At 33.7% G+C, this 19,650-nt stretch overlaps 1 protein-coding gene across 1 annotated transcript; it reads right to left on the reverse strand.

The window, feature by feature from the left end:
* Positions 1-755: 755 nt before the first annotated feature.
* On the reverse strand, positions 756-5,370 carry LOC139481905 (uncharacterized). Its single transcript, XM_071265424.1, has 3 exons — positions 2,109-5,370; positions 1,422-1,550; positions 756-974 (listed from the first exon to the last, which is right to left on the reverse strand). The coding sequence occupies exons 1-3, from the start codon at positions 5,300-5,302 to the stop codon at positions 794-796; spliced, it is 3,504 nt and encodes a 1,167-aa protein (XP_071121525.1). The 5' UTR covers positions 5,303-5,370; the 3' UTR covers positions 756-793.
* Between the last annotated feature and the right edge of the window lie 14,280 nt (positions 5,371-19,650).

Consider the following 19,650-nt stretch of genomic DNA (forward strand, 5'->3'; position numbering starts at 1 on the left):
AGTTATATTTATAGATAACTCTTAGGAAGCTACTAATTTATTTTAAGAATGAAAAAGGGGGCTAGGGGAGGGGGAATTGTCCTGCATTTGTTTTAAGTTTTCATCCCTGTCCTGCTTTTTTTAAACTTTATTAGGTCCTTTTTTCAGTAGAAGCTTATTCCCTTTTTACATAACTTTTTATCCTGCCATTTTCAATCTAAACTTTTGGCTTGCCTTTAAGCAAATTGTACCCACTAAAATCAAATGGTAGCTTCCTTATGTTGTTAACCATGTACTTTTTTTCTACAAATGTTTTTTTTTCTACAAATGTTACTACGAGAAACACTTTTTTTCTACAATTGTTATTTTTACCATTTTTTTTTTTTATTATTGGTTATAACTGTTGTTAAATCTATTGGAAGATTGTAATAAAATTGATTGGAAATTTGAACTCGTGATTTCATCTAGCAGATATAAAAGATGTATTTTTTACCCATACGACATCAAGTGTGCCTTTCCTTTAAATGATAGCCATGGTAACAACAGTCCTTCTCCATTGGGGACTTCATTTATCGCTTTAAACCGATCAACCATCTTTTAACCTCATGTTTTTAGGTTTTTGGAAAGTGAATTTGAACATTAACATGTGGATAGATATGTTGTATGGCACGGTACGACAAATCATGGACGGACGAATCGATAAAAGGACAGAATTAAACAAGTATTCTCCTCTTTAAGACTGGAGGTATAACATAAAACAGTAAAAATAATGTTAATACTATGCAATACATTTTTAATATCTTTAAATAGAGCATTACTGAAAATCAGTAAAATCGAGACCACGTCGAACATGTGGCAGTATTTTTGTTTCGTCTCTTTTGTGAAATTGTCTGACTGGACGAATGCCTCGTGCAGGTTCATTAGGTTGTGATACGTCTCCTTTCTTCCTTTTTTGCTTTCCTCGTTTCCTTGACAACATGTCAAATTGGTGGTCTCTACAACAAAAAGGGTTGAAATACATAAAAAATACACACCATTTATATTATATGAATTTCTTTCTCAAATGTAAGTAAAAGGACAACTATATTTGGTGTATGGTTACCTTACATTGTTTTCATGTCTGTCGGACATGACTAATTTGTTTTCAAAAAATATAAACAGAATAGCAAATTAATGTAATGTGCATGTACCTGTCTGTGTGGCAGTCCTTGACTTACTTTTCACAAGGTTTGATGCACGGAATGGTCACAAAGCGGACATATAAAAAAAGAAGATGTGGCATGATTGCTAATGATACATCTCTCCTCAATAGACCAAATGACACAGAAATTAACAACTATAGGTTACCATACGGCCTTCAATAAATTCAACAGATTGAAATTGCCACGTAATAAATCGTTAACAGCTGCGACTGAATGGCAATGTATAAAACATGTACTTACAATGGTTGTATTTCAGACATATCCCTAACAACGCCTTCTTCGGTGCCACTTTTCTCTGTTTCAGCATTCAACATATCAATCTCGTTCACTGGATAGACCTTAGCCTTTGATGTTTGCATGTAGAATCCTCTGAAATATATAAACCTTATTAGTCAAAAGAAAAGCTGATACCATATTTACGCTTAAAAAAACAGCAAATGTTTGTACGAAGGTGTGAACCTCCATATTCAGCACATGATTCTAGCGTTGTTTATAATTCATCGATAATTTTTTTTCTGACAGCTGCTTAATACATTCGTCTCGCTTAGAAAAAGAGGTGTAAGCGAGAATTGTCTCGCTTAGAAAAAGAGGTGTACGCGAGATTTTGACGGCGTCAAGTTTGTGATAGGAATCATATAAAACAGTTAACTACTGATAATGAGTCATTGATATTTATTGGTTTTTCTATTTAAACAGTTTATTATATAGATTAGACCGTTGCTCTTCCCGTTAGAGTGGGTTTACACTTGTAATTTGGGGGCCCTTTGTAGCTTGTGGTTCGGTGTGAGCAAATGCTCTGTGTTGAAGGCCGTACCTTTATTTATAATGGATTACCTTTTTGAATTGTTATTTGGATGGAGAGTTGTCTAATTGCCACTCATACCACATCTTCCTATATCTATATATCTATTTTCGATTTATGCATACCTCTCTGGATTTAGCCTAGCATCTAAAAGTTCAATGGCTACACTAACAGCTGTTGGGATGTCTTGTGGTGTCAGGACGCCCGTCCCTCTAGGATCTATTTCTTGGAATGTGCCAAAAAAGTTTTCTATATCCAAGCTACTTATTGCTCTAACATTATAGCACTGTCGCTTTACAAATGGAAAAAGTTGGACTTTTCGTTCAATGTTGGTAAGAAGTCCTTCGTACAGCACAATTGGTATGTTTTTGATATATGAACCATGCGGCGGAAATTTTGTAAAATCTACATCCTCTAAAAGCCAGTCTCGAAGTGATAGACGATGATGAACTCGGACATCTACTGGAATCCCTGGTTCGTCGTCGGCTAGGTACCAATTGTAAATGAGACTGCAAAACTTTGCTTCGTTTATCGCTCCAATGTCCTCCAGGGCACGTGTTACTTTTGGACTGAATGTCGATTTTGCAAATTCAACACTTTGTTTATCAATAAGATCCACGGCCATCGCTATGTTTAAACCACATTTGTTTTTATTTGAATCTTTAGCAATACTATGGAAAGCTTCCTTTTTTATTCCAGATGCAGGAATTCCATTTTGACATACGAGTCTTCGTGCTCCACAAAGCTGATGATAGCTATCTAAGATAAGAAAAAGATAGTGTCCCAAGGTAGAATTAAACTCTGGTTTTGAGTACCACATTTTATTTTTGATGCTGTTTTGGTTTTGAATATTGACATGAGCTCCAAATGGTGACGAAGAATACCAATCCTCTAACTTTTCAGCATAAATATTCTCAGCATAAAAACTGTTTAAAACAAGCTTTGGCATCTTGTGTATGCTTTTCTTGCACATACTTTTAAGGGATTCAGGATTCTTCTTTTTATATTTTTTATTGTGGAAAACAGTTCCATCTCCTAAACATTTTGACATAACTGACACCAACTCGTGTTTTGGCAGTGAACTCTTGCATGTCCCTCCTTTCGATTTCAGCTTTCCTACAACAGGCTGCATACAAAGGACAAGTTCTGCTTTCGTGAAGCTTTTATCTATGGAGTTTGCATTTTGGAACTTTTGTTCGAACTCTTGTACACTTATGTCCCATGATTTCTTTGTCTTTCCAGTAGTCTGCACTGCTTTAAGCATATTGTGTATGTCAGATTCTGATATCAGCTTTTCGGAGCTGTTCCATGGATTCTCCTGTTCCTCGGAGGGTATATCAGTTGTTTTGTGAACTTCATCTTCGTCCATTTCTATATCTTGATCGTTGTTATTGTTACTGTCAAAATTTTCATCAATAGCATGATCATTTGTTTCGGGAAACTGGTCAGAAAATAAGTCTTCAATGTTTACATCTACCATTTCATCGTCCTTTAATATTCCACTTATTTTGGTTTTCGATAACGATGATACAACTTCTATAACTTGATCGGCAACTTCTTCTGTCAAGTTGCTTTCTATCTCTTCTGGAAGTGAAGACATAATATCGTTTGCACGTGTTGAGTTGATTTCTTTCTCATCGGATGTCATTTCAACTGTCTTTGTTTTGCCCGTAATTGATGTTGCCTCTTTAATTAGTCTCCTGATATTGTTTGAAACCATGAAAGTTTTCTCACCCTTAACTTTTCCAACAAGAAATGAATTTATCACCAACTCCTTTTTATTTACATCTATGGTCTTTACACATTTGGTAATGTTTACTCTGTTTGAAAGGCTCAAATAGTCTGAAACTGATACCACGTTTGCTGAAGTTATTTCTTTCAATATGTCCTTCTTTGCAAGTTTTTTTACGCAATCCCAGATCTCCTTTTGCAACTGAAGTAATGTCAGAGGACTGTCATTTTGATCATGAACTGTCATTCTATACCACTGACCATCGAATGAACAGACTGGAGTATATAGTCCCCTGTTGTGGCATTCCAGTAAAACATATTCCATCATTTCTCTCATCACTTTATTTGATAGACTGTAACCTTTTAACCCAAATGCTATGGGAACTGAATGGAATTCTTCTTCCCTGTAATTTCTGTCTACATCAGATATCATAAATCCTAGGAATTCAGAGGCCCGTGTTCGAGTTAGATTATACGCAGATTCTATTTTTTTTTCGCTATCATGTAGTAAAGTCTGAACAGATTGAATAGAAATGGTGCTGTTTGGTATTTCATTTGACTTATGTCGACACAACAAAGAAGTCGATGTTTCAGAGCTGTTTCTGCAATTAACTCCTGTACAAGATTGGAGTTCACATAGAAAAGTGACGTTGTTTTTAATAAAGCTGCTTATCTTATCCTGTAAAATAGGAAAATTTGCTGATCTCCTTGTTGGTCTTCTTAAAGGTGTACACGTAAAAATTTCCAGTTCTGTACATATTTCAGTCCATAAATCAGGACAAAATGTAATCTTCTGAATGGACGTCGACTCTGAAGTATAGCAAACATACAAAAGTTGATCAACATCGAGAGCAAACATTTCCGACAGCACTTTGGGCACGTAATATTTAGGTAGAGAATAGTGTAATCTTGTTTTGAATGCTACACCCTCTCTTGGAGCTGGACACTTTATTTCAACAGCAAAAACAGCTTTGTCATTGGCATCTCTACAACTTCCATCTGGACTAACGATCATTTTCTTTCTTTCTTTCATCTCTACTTTGTAGCATCCTTCTTCATAGAAAAAAAGATCAGGATAATATATTGGTAAAAATCTTGAAACGAGAGTCGCTACCGCATTTATCTCATTATCAACACCATGTTGCATTCTTTGTTTTACTGTCTCTGAAAACTCTGACTTTTCTTTTCCGTAAACGATGTTATCGAAATGATGAAGCTGTTTCTTAAAGCTATCCAAACCAACAGCTGCATTTAGTGTGCTACCAGTCACAATTGCATCTTTTCTTATAGCAAACCATGCATCCGTTCTCTGTTTGATAAATCTGTACTCTATATCCGGGTGAAGCGGTTCTGTCAAATGTATGTAATTGGCTTGTATATATAGAAATAATTGGTTGCCTGTAAAGTACAAGTTGGTTGCTGCACTAAGACAGGACAATACGGACCCAAGTTTTGTAATTAGTTCAAGGATACCACTTATGCAACATTCTATGTCAAACCGAACTGTTTCCAATGCGCTTATTACATACAGTAATTTACTTTTTCGCCATTCTTGTCCTGCCATTTTTTTAAATTTAATAAGAGCCATCTCCTTTGACAGATGTGCTTGCCGTAAATCCTTTAGCCTATTGGACAAAATTTCTATGAGTACTTTGGTGGATTCAGTCACACAAGATTTTTTTTTTGCGACATCTTATTTACGGAGTTTATTTAATAATCTGTTTGTTGTCGTAATTTGTCTATCAGATTGGTTACTGTGGTTTTCTCTTCCTTCAGTCTTAGCTGCTTATCGGCTAGCGTTGGAGTACCTTCATATCCAAATAAATCTATATCTCCAAATTGATTACTGGTTGAGCTGTTGATTTTCTTGCCATCAAAACAAAGTTTGAATGTCTGATATTTATTTGACTGTTCAGCAACTTTATCAAGTAAATGCGGTACTATTCCCGGACGTATTTGGCTGGAAGGTACCGGAGATTCTGAAGTTCCAGTCACTTTGGAAAATGGTACACTGTAATTAATCCTTGATAATTTTGGATCAAATTCACCCGGAGGTGATTGCCCATTTATTAGATCCCCCTTGTGTTTAGGGCCACTCATGTACCGCAGCCACTTGCCATGGAACATTTTGTAGCCTATTCGCCAGAATTTGTTAACTGCTGAATTAGCATACTTCATTTCAGTCGTAGATTGTGTTCCATACCATTGCACAACATCTAAAAACAATAAGAAGGCAATATTGTCCATGGGAAATGACTGTGTTGATAACATCTGGTTGAATTGAATCCATGTTTGTAACTGGCCTTGATTTTTCATTGCTTCGACTACTGATGGGATAAGTTTTATTAGTAATTTTTCATCTCCCATTTCATCTTCTTGTTCAATTTTGAAAGGTATATTCAAATCATCATTTTTTGTTTCTACATCAGATGGTTTCAACTTTTTGCGCACAGGACTGCAAATTGTGATTTTATCTGTACTCTTATTGCTTGAAATTTGAATTTTTAACTCATTATTTGTAAAGTCTGGTTGTATTGTCTTACCCTCAGTTTTTAACCTATCCGGAATAACTTTGAAATTGTGACTTCGGAAACCATATTGTCCATTAGATGAATTAAATTCTAAATGTTTTATCTTGAGAATGGATAAGCTGTGATTTGATATTGAGTGTTGGATAACATCTTTAAAAAATTTGAATGTTGCTGAACAGTGATAACAATGGTATGGATGAGTTTCTCTGTAGTGTTGAATTACGTCATCGAACTGTGGAAAAGTTGCATTGCAGTATAGGCAGTGGTGCAGATGGTGTTCTGATGAGTGTTGTGTCAGCTCATCACTTTCTGAAAAGCTGGCATTATAATAAGTGCAATGATACAGTAAAGCAACATCCATCAGTACCCTGAAACAAAAACAAAGTTTAGAAATGGCCGATCATGTTGGTTTTCAAACCATATACCCAAATAATTCGTGTTGCAAAGTTAAATCAAATTTGCTAAAGAGGGGAATTGTGTACCATAATTGGCACTAATTAGCTGCGCTATGACCGCATGATACGCCCGTCGTTTTATGTGTGAAGTTATATGCAATAATCAGAAATATTTTCTGAGATGGGGCGCACCATGTGAAAACCGCTATTCTTTTTTTACAAAAAACTCAATGACTCCAAAATAAAAGTTTGAATCATAACCAAAAAGTATAGAGATCTTAAGATTAATATTAATAAGAAGTGAGTAAAATTTTAACAATAATCATAAATAGGTTTTGAGATACCTCGCTATAAATGCCCTCCCCCTTTTGTTTTACCAAAAAATAAATCAATCACTCTAAACCAAAATTTTAAACATCACCAAAAAGTAACAGAAGTTTATAATATTTATATAACTAAGAAGTACATAAAGTTTGATGCAGTTATAATACTTCGTTTTTGAGATTTTGCGCGACATGTTAAAAAAACCCATATTCCTGTTTCACTTACATTTTCTGTAACTCAAAAAGATTTAATTTGATTTTCACTAAAAGGTTTTCAGATCGTTTGACTATTATCATGATTATAAGAAATAACTATGTTATCTTGTAAGAAAATAAGATAAGCTGTCCTGAAGTTACGGTGCGACATGTTTATGCTGGACAGACGGATAGATAGACGGACGGACGGACCGAATGATTGATAGATGGAGGAACGGACGGATGGAAGGATGGACGGACAGACGGGTGTATACAATAATACGTCCTGTCAAAATTGGAATGGGCGTGTAAAAACGAAAAAAAGGGAAAAAAATCGTAATTAAAGGTCAATAAGTTTTATTAGGATATCGGCAAAGTCGATTTATTTGTATATTTGTCTGCCCCATCATTTTCCTATATGACTTTTATATATATTTGAAAAAAATGTATAGAAATCGAAAAAAAGATACTCGGCATTTATTATTATAAACATAATCCAACTCACATAATCCGATTTCCCGGGTGTTCATGTTTTCTCATTTCTTACAATATTTTAATTCGGTATACACTTTATAAGATAAGTGGCGAATCTAGATGACGTATATGTTGTACGCCCCGATCCCACCTTTGGTTGCCAAAACTATATTGATTCCTGTATTGAACGATTTTGTAAAGCAAGAAAAAATCAAAATATTGTTCGACTCGCTACGCTCGGCGGTATGTAAAAGTTGTTCTCAATATGCTGTTAAAAAATTTCGGAATGCAAAGTAAAATTAAAATATTTGTGGTCTATAAGAGTATGAGTTATTATTTATTTGAATCTGAGACTCATAATAAATAATAGGCCTCTGTCCGGTGAACGAACTTGTTTTCGAACGACCCACAAAACTCCTTTCGAACGCTGAAGTTATATAATCAATTATAATGTAATGCTATTATGATTTTTTTTATTTGACCAAACCGGGTTATGCATTTTGAAATTTATGACGAAACCGGGTTGTATACATTGACGAAACCGGCCAGTTCCATTTTGACATGACCCATTTCTTTCGTTCCATACACAGAGTTACAATTATTGAGATGCTCATAATAACTAAATTTGCAATCTCCGTGTCAATATCTATCTTCCCGTACCTTTCTTTCCGTACAAAGTGAACAATTTAACGAGAAATTAAACAATTGCGAGGCAAGGTTCACTCAATTCGTCATTTTGACATGCATTTTGACTTATTTCTCCGTTAATATAGAACGGTTGTAGAAAATATTGCATCTCACAATAGAAAATAGTTGTATATGTATATATATTCTTCGATATCATAAAAAAAATAAAAAGATAAGGAGAGACCTACCTTTCTTTTGTCTATTGGTGTTCCGTCATTGTGCCGGATGTTAGGAACCCTCGAGTCCGTGCAAATTGTACCGGTGTGGTTTAGACACAGATAGTCAAACATGTTTTAGGATATTGGCATCGTTTAGAAAATATTGGCTCATCATTTCCCTTGTTAAAAGCTGCATATAATTGTTCTAAAAAGCTATTTGAAACAAAAAAAAACTCTTGGTATGGATCAATTAATATTTTAAGGAAAAAAATGTCAGGCATAGAAAAACATATTCTTGAAAAATACTCAACATTTAAACTACACTGTGGTCAGATAGTTAAGGGATACTATACTGCATTGTGGAAAAAACAGCTAGACAAACATATAGATGGTAAACTACGAACTTATGTAACATTCAAGTGCAACTATGGTTTTGAAAATTATTTGTCAATAATTCGACATTTTGAGCAAAGGAAATGTATTACTAGATTAAGAATATCTGCTCACAAATTGCAAATTGAATCTGGTAGATATCAGGATACTCTTCGACAAAACCGAATTTGTCTCAGGTGCACCTCAGGTGAGGTTGAGGATGAAGTTCATTTTTTATTTAAATGTGACACTCATTTATTAAAAAGAGAGGAAATGATGCAAAATATATTAAAATCATGTCCAAACTTTCAAAATTTAAATATTGATAACAAATTAATTTGGATAATGAATAATGAGGATCCTAATGTACTATTTGCATTTTACAAATATATAGAAGATACTTAAGAATTAAAGTACAACTTAATCTGCAATAACTAATTCATTATAACTCTTTAATATGAATTTGGATACCGTGTTAAGCCTGCACAGATCATAAGAAGAATTTCAAATTCTTTGGCACCGTCCCTTGATGATCTTTGCTGGCTGGACACAGAATCTATAATCTTAGAAATATTTTTTAAAAATATATTTTCAATAATTAAGGAGCTTGACTCATCTGCATTAAGTACAAGTAGGGACTCCCCTTTAAGCACCGACTCTTGGTGCTTTCTGCAGATAAGTCATATTAAATATCCTTTATTAAATAAACTTTGTTATTTGCAGTATACCTCATAGTCAAATGTGGGAGTGCTTAATTGCTTTGTTTTTTATTGGGTTCTTTTTTGTATTTTTTTGTATTTTTATATATTGACATTTCTCCGCACAAACTACTAATGCCTCATGTTTGTCTTCTCAAAGTGAAGATACACTTACCGGGTGCACTTGAGTCATTTTCAACATAGTATTCATTGAATAATAATACATTGCTACTATTTCGTTGAGTGTATTTTCTGTGTTATATTATTTTATTTTATTATTTTTATAACACTTGTTACATATCTTTACTGTGTGTGTATTGCATATGTTATTGTTTATAATAATATTGTCTGTATCATATGCCCTCCTGGGGCCCTAATTTGGTAAATAAAATATTCTATTCTATTCTATTCTATTCTATACAACAATAAGTGGTGGTTTTTTATTGGGGGGGGGGGGGGTATTGAAAACAGGTTGCTATTTAACAGAAAGCTTCATTGGTTTTCGCATTACCTTGAAGCACTCGACCGAACTGAACGCTTTCCCCACAAAACATTTCAATAATCTTGATAGTAATCATCTTGCCTTTAACATCAATTTGAATAATGATAAAGGACTGAAATACTTGAATAAATACTGGACATTTTTTTGCATGTAAAACTTCATCTGAAGGTTTACCAAAATTTAGAGATCATTTTACAAATATCAGAAAACAGATAAATGTGTTCAACTCCATACATTGAACATTTCAACAAAAGCTTGTTTTTTTGAAAACTGGTTAAGAAGTAGACTTGTTTAAATTGTGAAGGACAATTATCTTTTTTTATTTAAAAAAAAATGAATTGCGAAGTTTAATTTATTAACATCCTCCTTACCACCGAAGGAAAGGCAGCAAGTCCTGATTAAAGAAAACTCTATACAGAGTAATATCAGTATGTGTTAGGATGAATTGAGATGGGAAAATACACTAATACAAACAAAATATATTCATCCAGTTAACTGATAAAGGTTATGACCAAGAAACTGAATCAATCATCTTCAGAGATCACTAGCAAAAACACGCTTATTGTCTTTTTCATACCATTGGTTTGGAAAGGGATTATATGCCAAAAAATTAGAGAAATGATTTTATTCCCACTATGCAGTTACTATTTGAATGGAAAATTTAACAATTATATTATATTTATATTAGTAAATCATTTAAATGCATATACCAAAGTAATGAACAAAAAGGATTGACTCTAGGGCGTTTTGTTGGTTTTGCCATTTATGAAACGTCTCATCTCTGCGAGAGACAGAATGTATGAAATAGCTGTTGGGGTGTAATGTGCTGTATTGAACATGCATATGTATTGCATTTTGATTTCAGCGCAATTAATTGACATGGTCTGTTGCTGACGACCGTATGCAAAGCTAAAATTGTCCTTAGGCTGTTGTCTGGCTTAAGTTATTCCTAAAATCCTTGGAGGAATTCGAACCATACTATCATCAATTCACTACGAATGAAAGTAACTCTCAATATTGGTCAGTATTGTTTATATTTTAGCCAAACCTTTAAATAAAACAATTCAAAGTTAATGCAGTGGTAATGTTGCATAAATTTATTAGCTGAACGACATCCAGTACTATTACATCAATATAAATGTAAAATAATAAAGCTTTAACATTTAAATTTTGTATGAAGAAAAAAGTATGAAAGCGCCACACTTGCATCACTGTGTCCTTTTGGAATTGTTCGTTTGATATTTAAAAATGAGAATATTTCAACAAAACGATGTTTTGCCACAAGAGATGCATACACATTTACATATGTCACAGATTTCTAATGTATTGGGTAAATTTAAATACCAAATTTATGCCTGGTATCAAAAGTTCAACATTGCGATACACATTTCAAATTAAAACTTTTAATCATACTTTACTCATCATCCTCATTGTACAAACATAAAAAAAAAACATATTTAACAATTCAAACACTTTACATATACAAACTTATCAATACATAGTTCATATTTTTGACATAACCAACAAATGTTCTACTATTCTTGAAAATCTGACGTAAGTTTTTTTTTCTCTTTCAAGTAACGTTAATTAAATTGCCAAATACAAATGTATGAGATTTGGTAATATCTTTGGGCATCAAATATGTAGACGTTTTTATACTGAAGTAATGCAAGATGCAAACATATTGCAATAACTCATTTAATCTAATTATATTTTTTAGACTAATTCGCCCTTTTTAATTCTAAAGAAGTATGAACAAACTCATTGTTCGTTTACCAAAAATGAATATACCGTTGCGTCATTGGATGAAGATCCATGATTCAGTACTTATTAATACCATAAACACATTTTGGTGAATGCATTTGAAAATATTTCATAGAATGTTTTATTTTGAAACGGTCAAGTTGTTGCTATCTGCTATTCAGAATGAATAAGCTTACAAAATGTTTGCATGTAAATAAAGGCGTTTATGAACACTACTATTCTAACTGGATCTTATTAGAATTGCATGTCATGGTTGTGAGACATCAAAGTAATTGATTGCATGTCAACATCAACGCCATAGTTTTTGACACACTTTGGTCGCGTTCACAATGTGTATAGTATAAATAGAAAATTCAAAGAGTTCCCTTTGGAACTGTTTACTAAGTTATAGACTGAAAAAGTTTCGACAGAAGTGGTTCGATTTAAAAATTGATTTAGAATAGAACAACCTAGGAAATTCTTAAAAAGTATACATTTAGTCAGAAAATATATTTGTGTTCACTTGTTGTATTTCTTTTTTTTTTTAGTTTGGCAAAATCAAATATAAATGATTTAAAAAACAACAACATTTATTAACAGGCATTACTTAATCAGTTAAGCTGAACATATCACACTGCTATCCATTACTTGAAAATGCATGTACAATTTTCTACAAGAAATTCAGACACTATTGCACAAATTAAATGGCAGACAATAAATATAAATATGTGAGAACAACAACATTAAAACAAATATTTAAATTACACAGATAAACATGTGTACAAACTACAGTAATGTCTATATAAAAGCAACGCAGACAACTGTTTGTAAAACTAATACATGAGTACATAATTAAAAAAAAACTAACTTTTCTAATGAAAAAAAAATATAACATGTAGAAAGGAGAAGGCATTACAACGATGCTGCATTTTATGATCTTCCATTTGATATTCAAAATGTGCAGCCTATCTATAAATGAGTTTTTTGCACACGTTTTCAGATACAAAGATGTCAACAATATTTAATGATATGTTGTTTTTGATCATGTATAATTTAAGCGAAAACAATTATCTATGTAACATGTGTTTTGACAATATACCACCACATGATCATGGTCATCATATTTTAAATTACATTTCTGCATTTTTCAATAGAAGGTTAGAATGATGGCTGTTATCATACCTATCTATATAAATGGACTCTAAATTTTAGACTAGTCTAAACATTTCACTATTTGAATAATACTAATCACATTGTACTCACATGATAAAATTCAGATGAATTACAACAGGCTTACACACACAAAATAATAAACGGATTTGCAATATAACGTATTCTAAGGAACATGCGGATGTCAAATACATTGGATTATAATGTTGTATTTGAATGAGATGCATTCTGTTATTCTGATATAATCAAAATTGAAACTAGGTCAATCTTGTTTACCAAAAAAATATACGTTATTTTAAAAAACCTAAATTCTCTGATAAGGATGTCCGCTACAGTTGTTTTTGATTTTTGTTTAGATATTCTGAATCCTCTGGTTTAGTCGATATCGTTACAATAAGGTTAATTGCTTTTCAAATTATAAATACGTATTGATAAAAAAGCTAAAAGTTAAAAATCTAATACATTCATTTTTATTTTCTCATTGAACTTGTCATAGGAGACATAAGCTATTTGTCATTTATAAATATAAATAAGGAGATGTTGTATGAGTGCCAATAAGACAACTCTCCAAGTCACAATGTATAAAAAGTTACCAATTAAAGGTCAAAGTACTGCTTTCAACACGGTGCCAAACAGCAAGGTCCCACAAAGAATCCAAACAGAAAAACTAAAGATCTAATATACGTATACTAGAAAGAAAAAGGAGAAACATATATTGACAACGCAAACAAACGCAACCACTGAACAACAGGCTTGTGACTTGGGACAGGTGTATAAACATGCAGTGTGCTGACCCGTTTTTTAGTGTCAAACTTCAGCCTCAACTGCGACAGCAGTGAAACATCTCAATTGGAATGGCTTAATGGTAATGAATCAAAAAGATTTAAACAGAAACAAGTTTACAATACAACAATATCTTATAAAGCCATTTTTTTGTTTTTACTTTCCCGACTGTGTACAATGAAATATTTCAAATGCATCATAAATGAGGGACAAGCCACGAAGTATGTTTTCATAGATAGATTTTTTTTCTTCATGAAAACAATGCATTCAAAGGTGAAAAAGGTATGCAAGACTTTTGATAGAAGATACAGAAGAGACTTGCGATATTAGAATAAAACTTCCAACCATTACAAGCAAATCAATAAGACCCTTTTAAAAGAAATGAAATGTCCTGAGCTCTATTAGGTTGCACTTTGTTAATATAGATATTTAACAAACCAATCCCGTTTTGGGGAGATATATAATGTTCATAGATATATTGATGTGTTCACCAACTAGTTCCTAGTATATGATCTCTATAGTTCATCATGTCATTGAGAGAAAAAAAAATTACCATGGAGAAGGTAGAGTACTACAAAATACGTTCATACGGGAAATAAAATTGTCTTTATTTACGGAACTGCAACCTATAAGCCTTCGAAGATATACCACTTGAGGAAAATTAAACGGATGACAACAATCAAAACAATGTCTGATTGCATTTGTGACACATCATATATTGATGATGGCTACCAAAATTATGAGGGAGTTTATAAAACTTTAAAACGGTTGACCTCAACTGTGATCATTTGGTTCAATAGCTTCTTTGTAAGCTACACTTTTTTTTATCAAAAGATAAATCAATTCCATATGAATGTGTGTTCCTCCACATAAACTGAACTTTCACAATGGAAAAAAATTGTGAATGATACTATCTTAAAAAAAAAATAATACTATGTAGTCATACTATATATTAATTTACAAATACTAAGACAAAAAATAAAAAAAATAAGTAACAAAGAAACCCGCACGAATAAAAAAACAATTGGAAAAAAAAGGTGATCACCACTATGCTAAATATAAAATTTTATCAACATGAACAAATATTCAAAGACAAACAGTCTGTTAACAAACATAATCTAAGCATTCTATTGCATCATTTTCTATCCAGATTACTATAATTCTATTTTTGTTTTGTTTAAAGAATAATATTGACAGTAATATAGCAATTTCATGTGTACCAAATGAATACTGCGATTATCAACGTCTTTTCAGTTGTGTCAGAGTCCACACTATTTGAAAATCAAAAACGTCAATAATTTGTTATCTTTAAATAAGTTTGTTTTTTAATAATCCATGTGGCTAATACCAAATCCTTTTGACTATTTATGCACACATGTGTAACAGGACTTGTTTACCATTCCGTAGCACCTTATATCTCCACTTCGACATATTTTTTTTTTACAATTACAAATTTCCCCCTACGTCATTCCAAAAACTAAAGTGTGTATTGTGAATAGTTTTTAATTTGGTATCTTTTTACAAGAAACGAAAATAAAAGAATAATTGGCCTTGTATAATTTCTTTACATTGTACCAACACTCTCCGATTACTCACACAAACGACAACACAAAAAAAAACCGTCGTTATAGCAGGTGCTACGGACTTGAAACCTGGTCCTACAACACATTTAACAATTGTTGTATAAACAGACATATTCGATATGGTATTCGACGTATGATTTATCAAAAACAAACTTATTTAACGATAATTGTTTACAAATACGCATGCATATAAATGTAATGCATCATATGAACTACCACAAGAATAGCCGTTTTAGAATTAAAGAAATTTATATAAAACCAATTAACATATACCAACTTTTATAAGCACAGAAATGAAATAAAGATATGGTAAAGAATCATATCATTGTTGTTGAAACCATTTCAAATAAGAAATGATGAACAGTCAGCATCTTCATGAAACGAATGAGTCGTTTCTTCGTTATTGTCAGATTTGCGCATCAAGGAACATTCCTTTGTCACCTTATTATATATTCCAGCAGAACAACCCATTTGTCGTATGCATTGGTTTGTACACTCAAAGTTACTCCTCGCAAGCATCTTTTGTAGGAATATACCATTGTAAACTTTACCAGGAAATCCGTATGCTTTAGTTTTATGTGGATTAGATTCTTCTGAAATAAAAATTGTCCTGTTTTTTTGTATGTTCTGTATAATATAAGAAACAACTAATAGTTATCAAAGGTACAATGATTATAATTTATTACGCCAGACGCACGTTTCGTCTACAAAAGACTCATTAGTGACGCTCAGATCTAAATAGTTATAAAGCCAAACAAGTACACAAAATCTACATGGATTTCTGTCATTGTCATACTTTAAGTTATATCAAATTCAATATGCATTTAAAATCCTAGTCCGGCCGATCGGTGAAAAAATTGCTCAAATAATGAGGAAAGCACCAAATTTTGCATGATGGTACATTTTTGTGTACTGAGCAATATTAGCTATGGACCCACCCTAAACATTCAATATGGCGGCTTATTTCAAGATGGCTGCCATACATTTTAAAATATTTTTCAGTATTGCACAAACCACAGTGGATTTGATGCTGGAAGCACAAAAATCAACAAATTTGAATGTATTGGTGTATTTAGCGAAATTTTGTTTTGATCTATCTTTGAAATTCAAAATGGCGGCTATTTTCAAAATGACCGCCTTGAAAAATAAGCAAATATTCATTATTGACATGAATTTAAGCATTTTATTGATGTATAGTGTCATTAAGTCTCTGTCCCAGTTCTGCCCTTTTTGATTTTGCCTCGCTTGTTATTTCATACACAAAGTAGTAGCTTTCATAAAAAGCTGCAATAGTAACTTTCATTAAAAGCTGCACTATTTGTTGTCTTGAGTAACACATAAAAGCTGTGATTTGGGATTAATCTGCCCCAAAAAATATTCATTGCCTATTTTTTTCTTAGGTCGCAATAATTTGCAATTTGAGATATTAAACTGTGAATTGAGAATCATTTAAACACATATCAGTGAAATGGCAGGAGTTGAGGGCACCAAGGACAAGAACATTGAAATGGCAGAAACTAAATCACTTTGGGATATTGACAAACCCACAACTGAAGACGCTTTAACAGAGGACAACTAAGAAGTGACTATTAGGAAATATAATGTTCAAAGAACAGCTGAGACTTACCGCAATATAAAACAGAGCGAAGCGCCAATTGATAAAACATGTGTTGGTCTCCTTACGATGCAAGCTGAACAGAAAGAGGCAATGAATATTAATAACGAACAGTTGGGAGCAATATCTCAGCAACATCAGCAGTCTGTAGACAGGATAGACCACAAGGGTAGAGGTAATTGCTTTGCGGAATTGATGGTCAGACCAATAAAATATTCAATGTTGTGGTGAGACGGATGGACAAGCTGACAACAACTGAGCACGGAGACACAGTTCAATTTAAAAGTGCATTTAAACAGCAGGGTACCCTCCAACAACTGGCATCTGTTGTAAGTGAATTACTGGACAATCGAAATAGAGAAGCTAAAATTCTTGCAATGGACATATCATCTAAGCCAAAATTTGACCTTAGCCAGTACAACGCAAGTTTACCAAAAGTACACAACAAAATCCCTGCCTTAGGTCTTTCCCCAATTATAGTTCGTATGAATCATCAACCGCGCCAACTCTGTTGAAGGTGTCTTCACCTAAAGTCGAAAGTCCTATGTCAGGGCCCTTGGTCCTGCATAAGACAGTTCAAATTATTCAACAGCAACCTCTATTTAAGAACATACAAGAAACCTCTAGTACTTATCAAGGATACCAGCAAAAGGCTTATGTGTCTTTTTACACACACTTACCACCTACTATGAATCAATGATATTTGTTTCAGAGCAGCACACCATTACAGAAACAGATGGCTACAAGAGGATCCTATCAAGTTTCTCCAATGATGATTGCAGTGCCTACTTACGGTATCATCCCCGTCGAGTCAATGGCAAATCCTCCTCCCAAATTTATCACTCCACTTATGACAACCTCGTCAGCTCCTGGAGCTCTAATAGACTGCCCATAACAGCAAGCTGACTCCTCTGACCGATCCAGGAATGGACAGATGAAACCAAAAGAGTGTGGCAACAGCTCGTCTTCAGACTCCTCATTCGAGTGAGAATATACTCGATGGCAAGAAATCGTGGTGCAAGAGACCGGAACCGAAGACTACAGCTCCCAAAAATGCAAATACTCAATTGAAGAGGATCCTTGAATTGGAAGGCGTTTATTTACCAATTTGAACGAACTGCCGGTAGATGACAATGGAAAAACAGGAACAATATGTGTAGGCTCCCAGATTGTCAGGCCGATGTTGGCTTTGAGTACGCTCGCAAGGTAAACACAGATGATGATTCCAAGGCCTAAAGAAAAGTATTGGAGCAGTGCTTCAACAAGGAAGACGATCAAACCAGATTGGAACAGAAGCATTTCTTCGAAGATGTAATTTAAAAGACAAAGATTCTGCAAGGCATGTAATTAATAGAGAGGAACCTAGAAATATTCAACAAGGCGTTAAAACAATTGAAAACCTCAAAAGCCAACCAGATGGCGATATATGGATCAAAAAGTGCCAATTATGGCCATCGGCAAGTCTACTTTACTGATGGCGCAGTATCACCTACAGATAAAGGAAATATGAGCAGTCCTTTGGAAAATGAGGTGCATTAACTCACACAAATTGTCAAAAAACAAGCTGATGTTATGCTTTCAACTAATCAGCATAACCGTGGATTGGCCGATCAATATAACCTTGTTCCTTCTGATCAAATAATCATGGAAGATCACCTGATCAATATACACGTGGTAAATCTCCTGAGCAATACAATCGCGGTAGATCGACAGATAGAAATACACCCAAGTTTATTGCACGTCCACCAGCAACACCCCCACTAAGACAGAGATAATAAAGTCCTTAAGGACAACGGATAGCATCTCCACGGACAAACTCCAGAAATCCCGGTTATTTCAGACAACGGTCAACATCACCAGGATACAGATTAGATCAAAGCGCAACCCCTCCTATATTGTCATCAGACGAACCATTTGAAAGAGTTTAACAGAAAGAGGTACTATACATGACCAGAAATTGAGCATGATTGTGGACACTGCTGCAATGATAACATAAGTAAATGAGAAATAATTCCGGCAGATAATGGAGATTTGGAGACCGTTATGCTACATGGTTTGGGTGAACAGCTTGTTATTGAGAAGATTATACAGAACGACTCTCGACATTGATAGAGTAAACATATAATTGTGTGTTAAGAGCCATTAACAGAAGATGTTATGCTAGATATTTTGGACACACTGAGCGCAGTGATAAATCTGAGTACTCCCACACTCACCATCAACACTAAAGTGATAAATGCGGCATTTGTTAACAGTGGAAACGAGATTCAAACTCAGCAAATTTGCATAAAACGAACCATCACTCAGAAATGACTGTTACCGTTTAAACTAATAAAAGTGCTAACCAGGAGTGCATTTTAGGACCATGCTCGCTGACTAGTAGCGAATTGGTTTCGCACGTAGTTGGAAAAGGAAATAGTTGCCCCTTAATTATTTTAAATGATGGCAATCGTCTAATGCGCCTGAAGAAAGGTACGCCTATTGATTCAATAGAATAGTTTGACGATGTAGTGGGTACGGCAGATGAAAACGCGATAAGTGACGTAAGACGTGGCATTGAAGAGACACGAGACAAGGTGCTCTCGGCACTGCCTTAAAGTTCAGATAAGTTACCTAATATTCTACCGCATTTAACCGACCTATATTAACGTTTAATCGACTCGCTTCAACATATTTCATTACAACCATTAAAACTGAAAGCGTTTAT

Source organism: Mytilus edulis, chromosome 7 (genome assembly GCF_963676685.1).
Source record: "Mytilus edulis chromosome 7, xbMytEdul2.2, whole genome shotgun sequence".
Classification (NCBI taxonomy): Eukaryota; Metazoa; Mollusca; class Bivalvia; order Mytilida; family Mytilidae; genus Mytilus; species Mytilus edulis.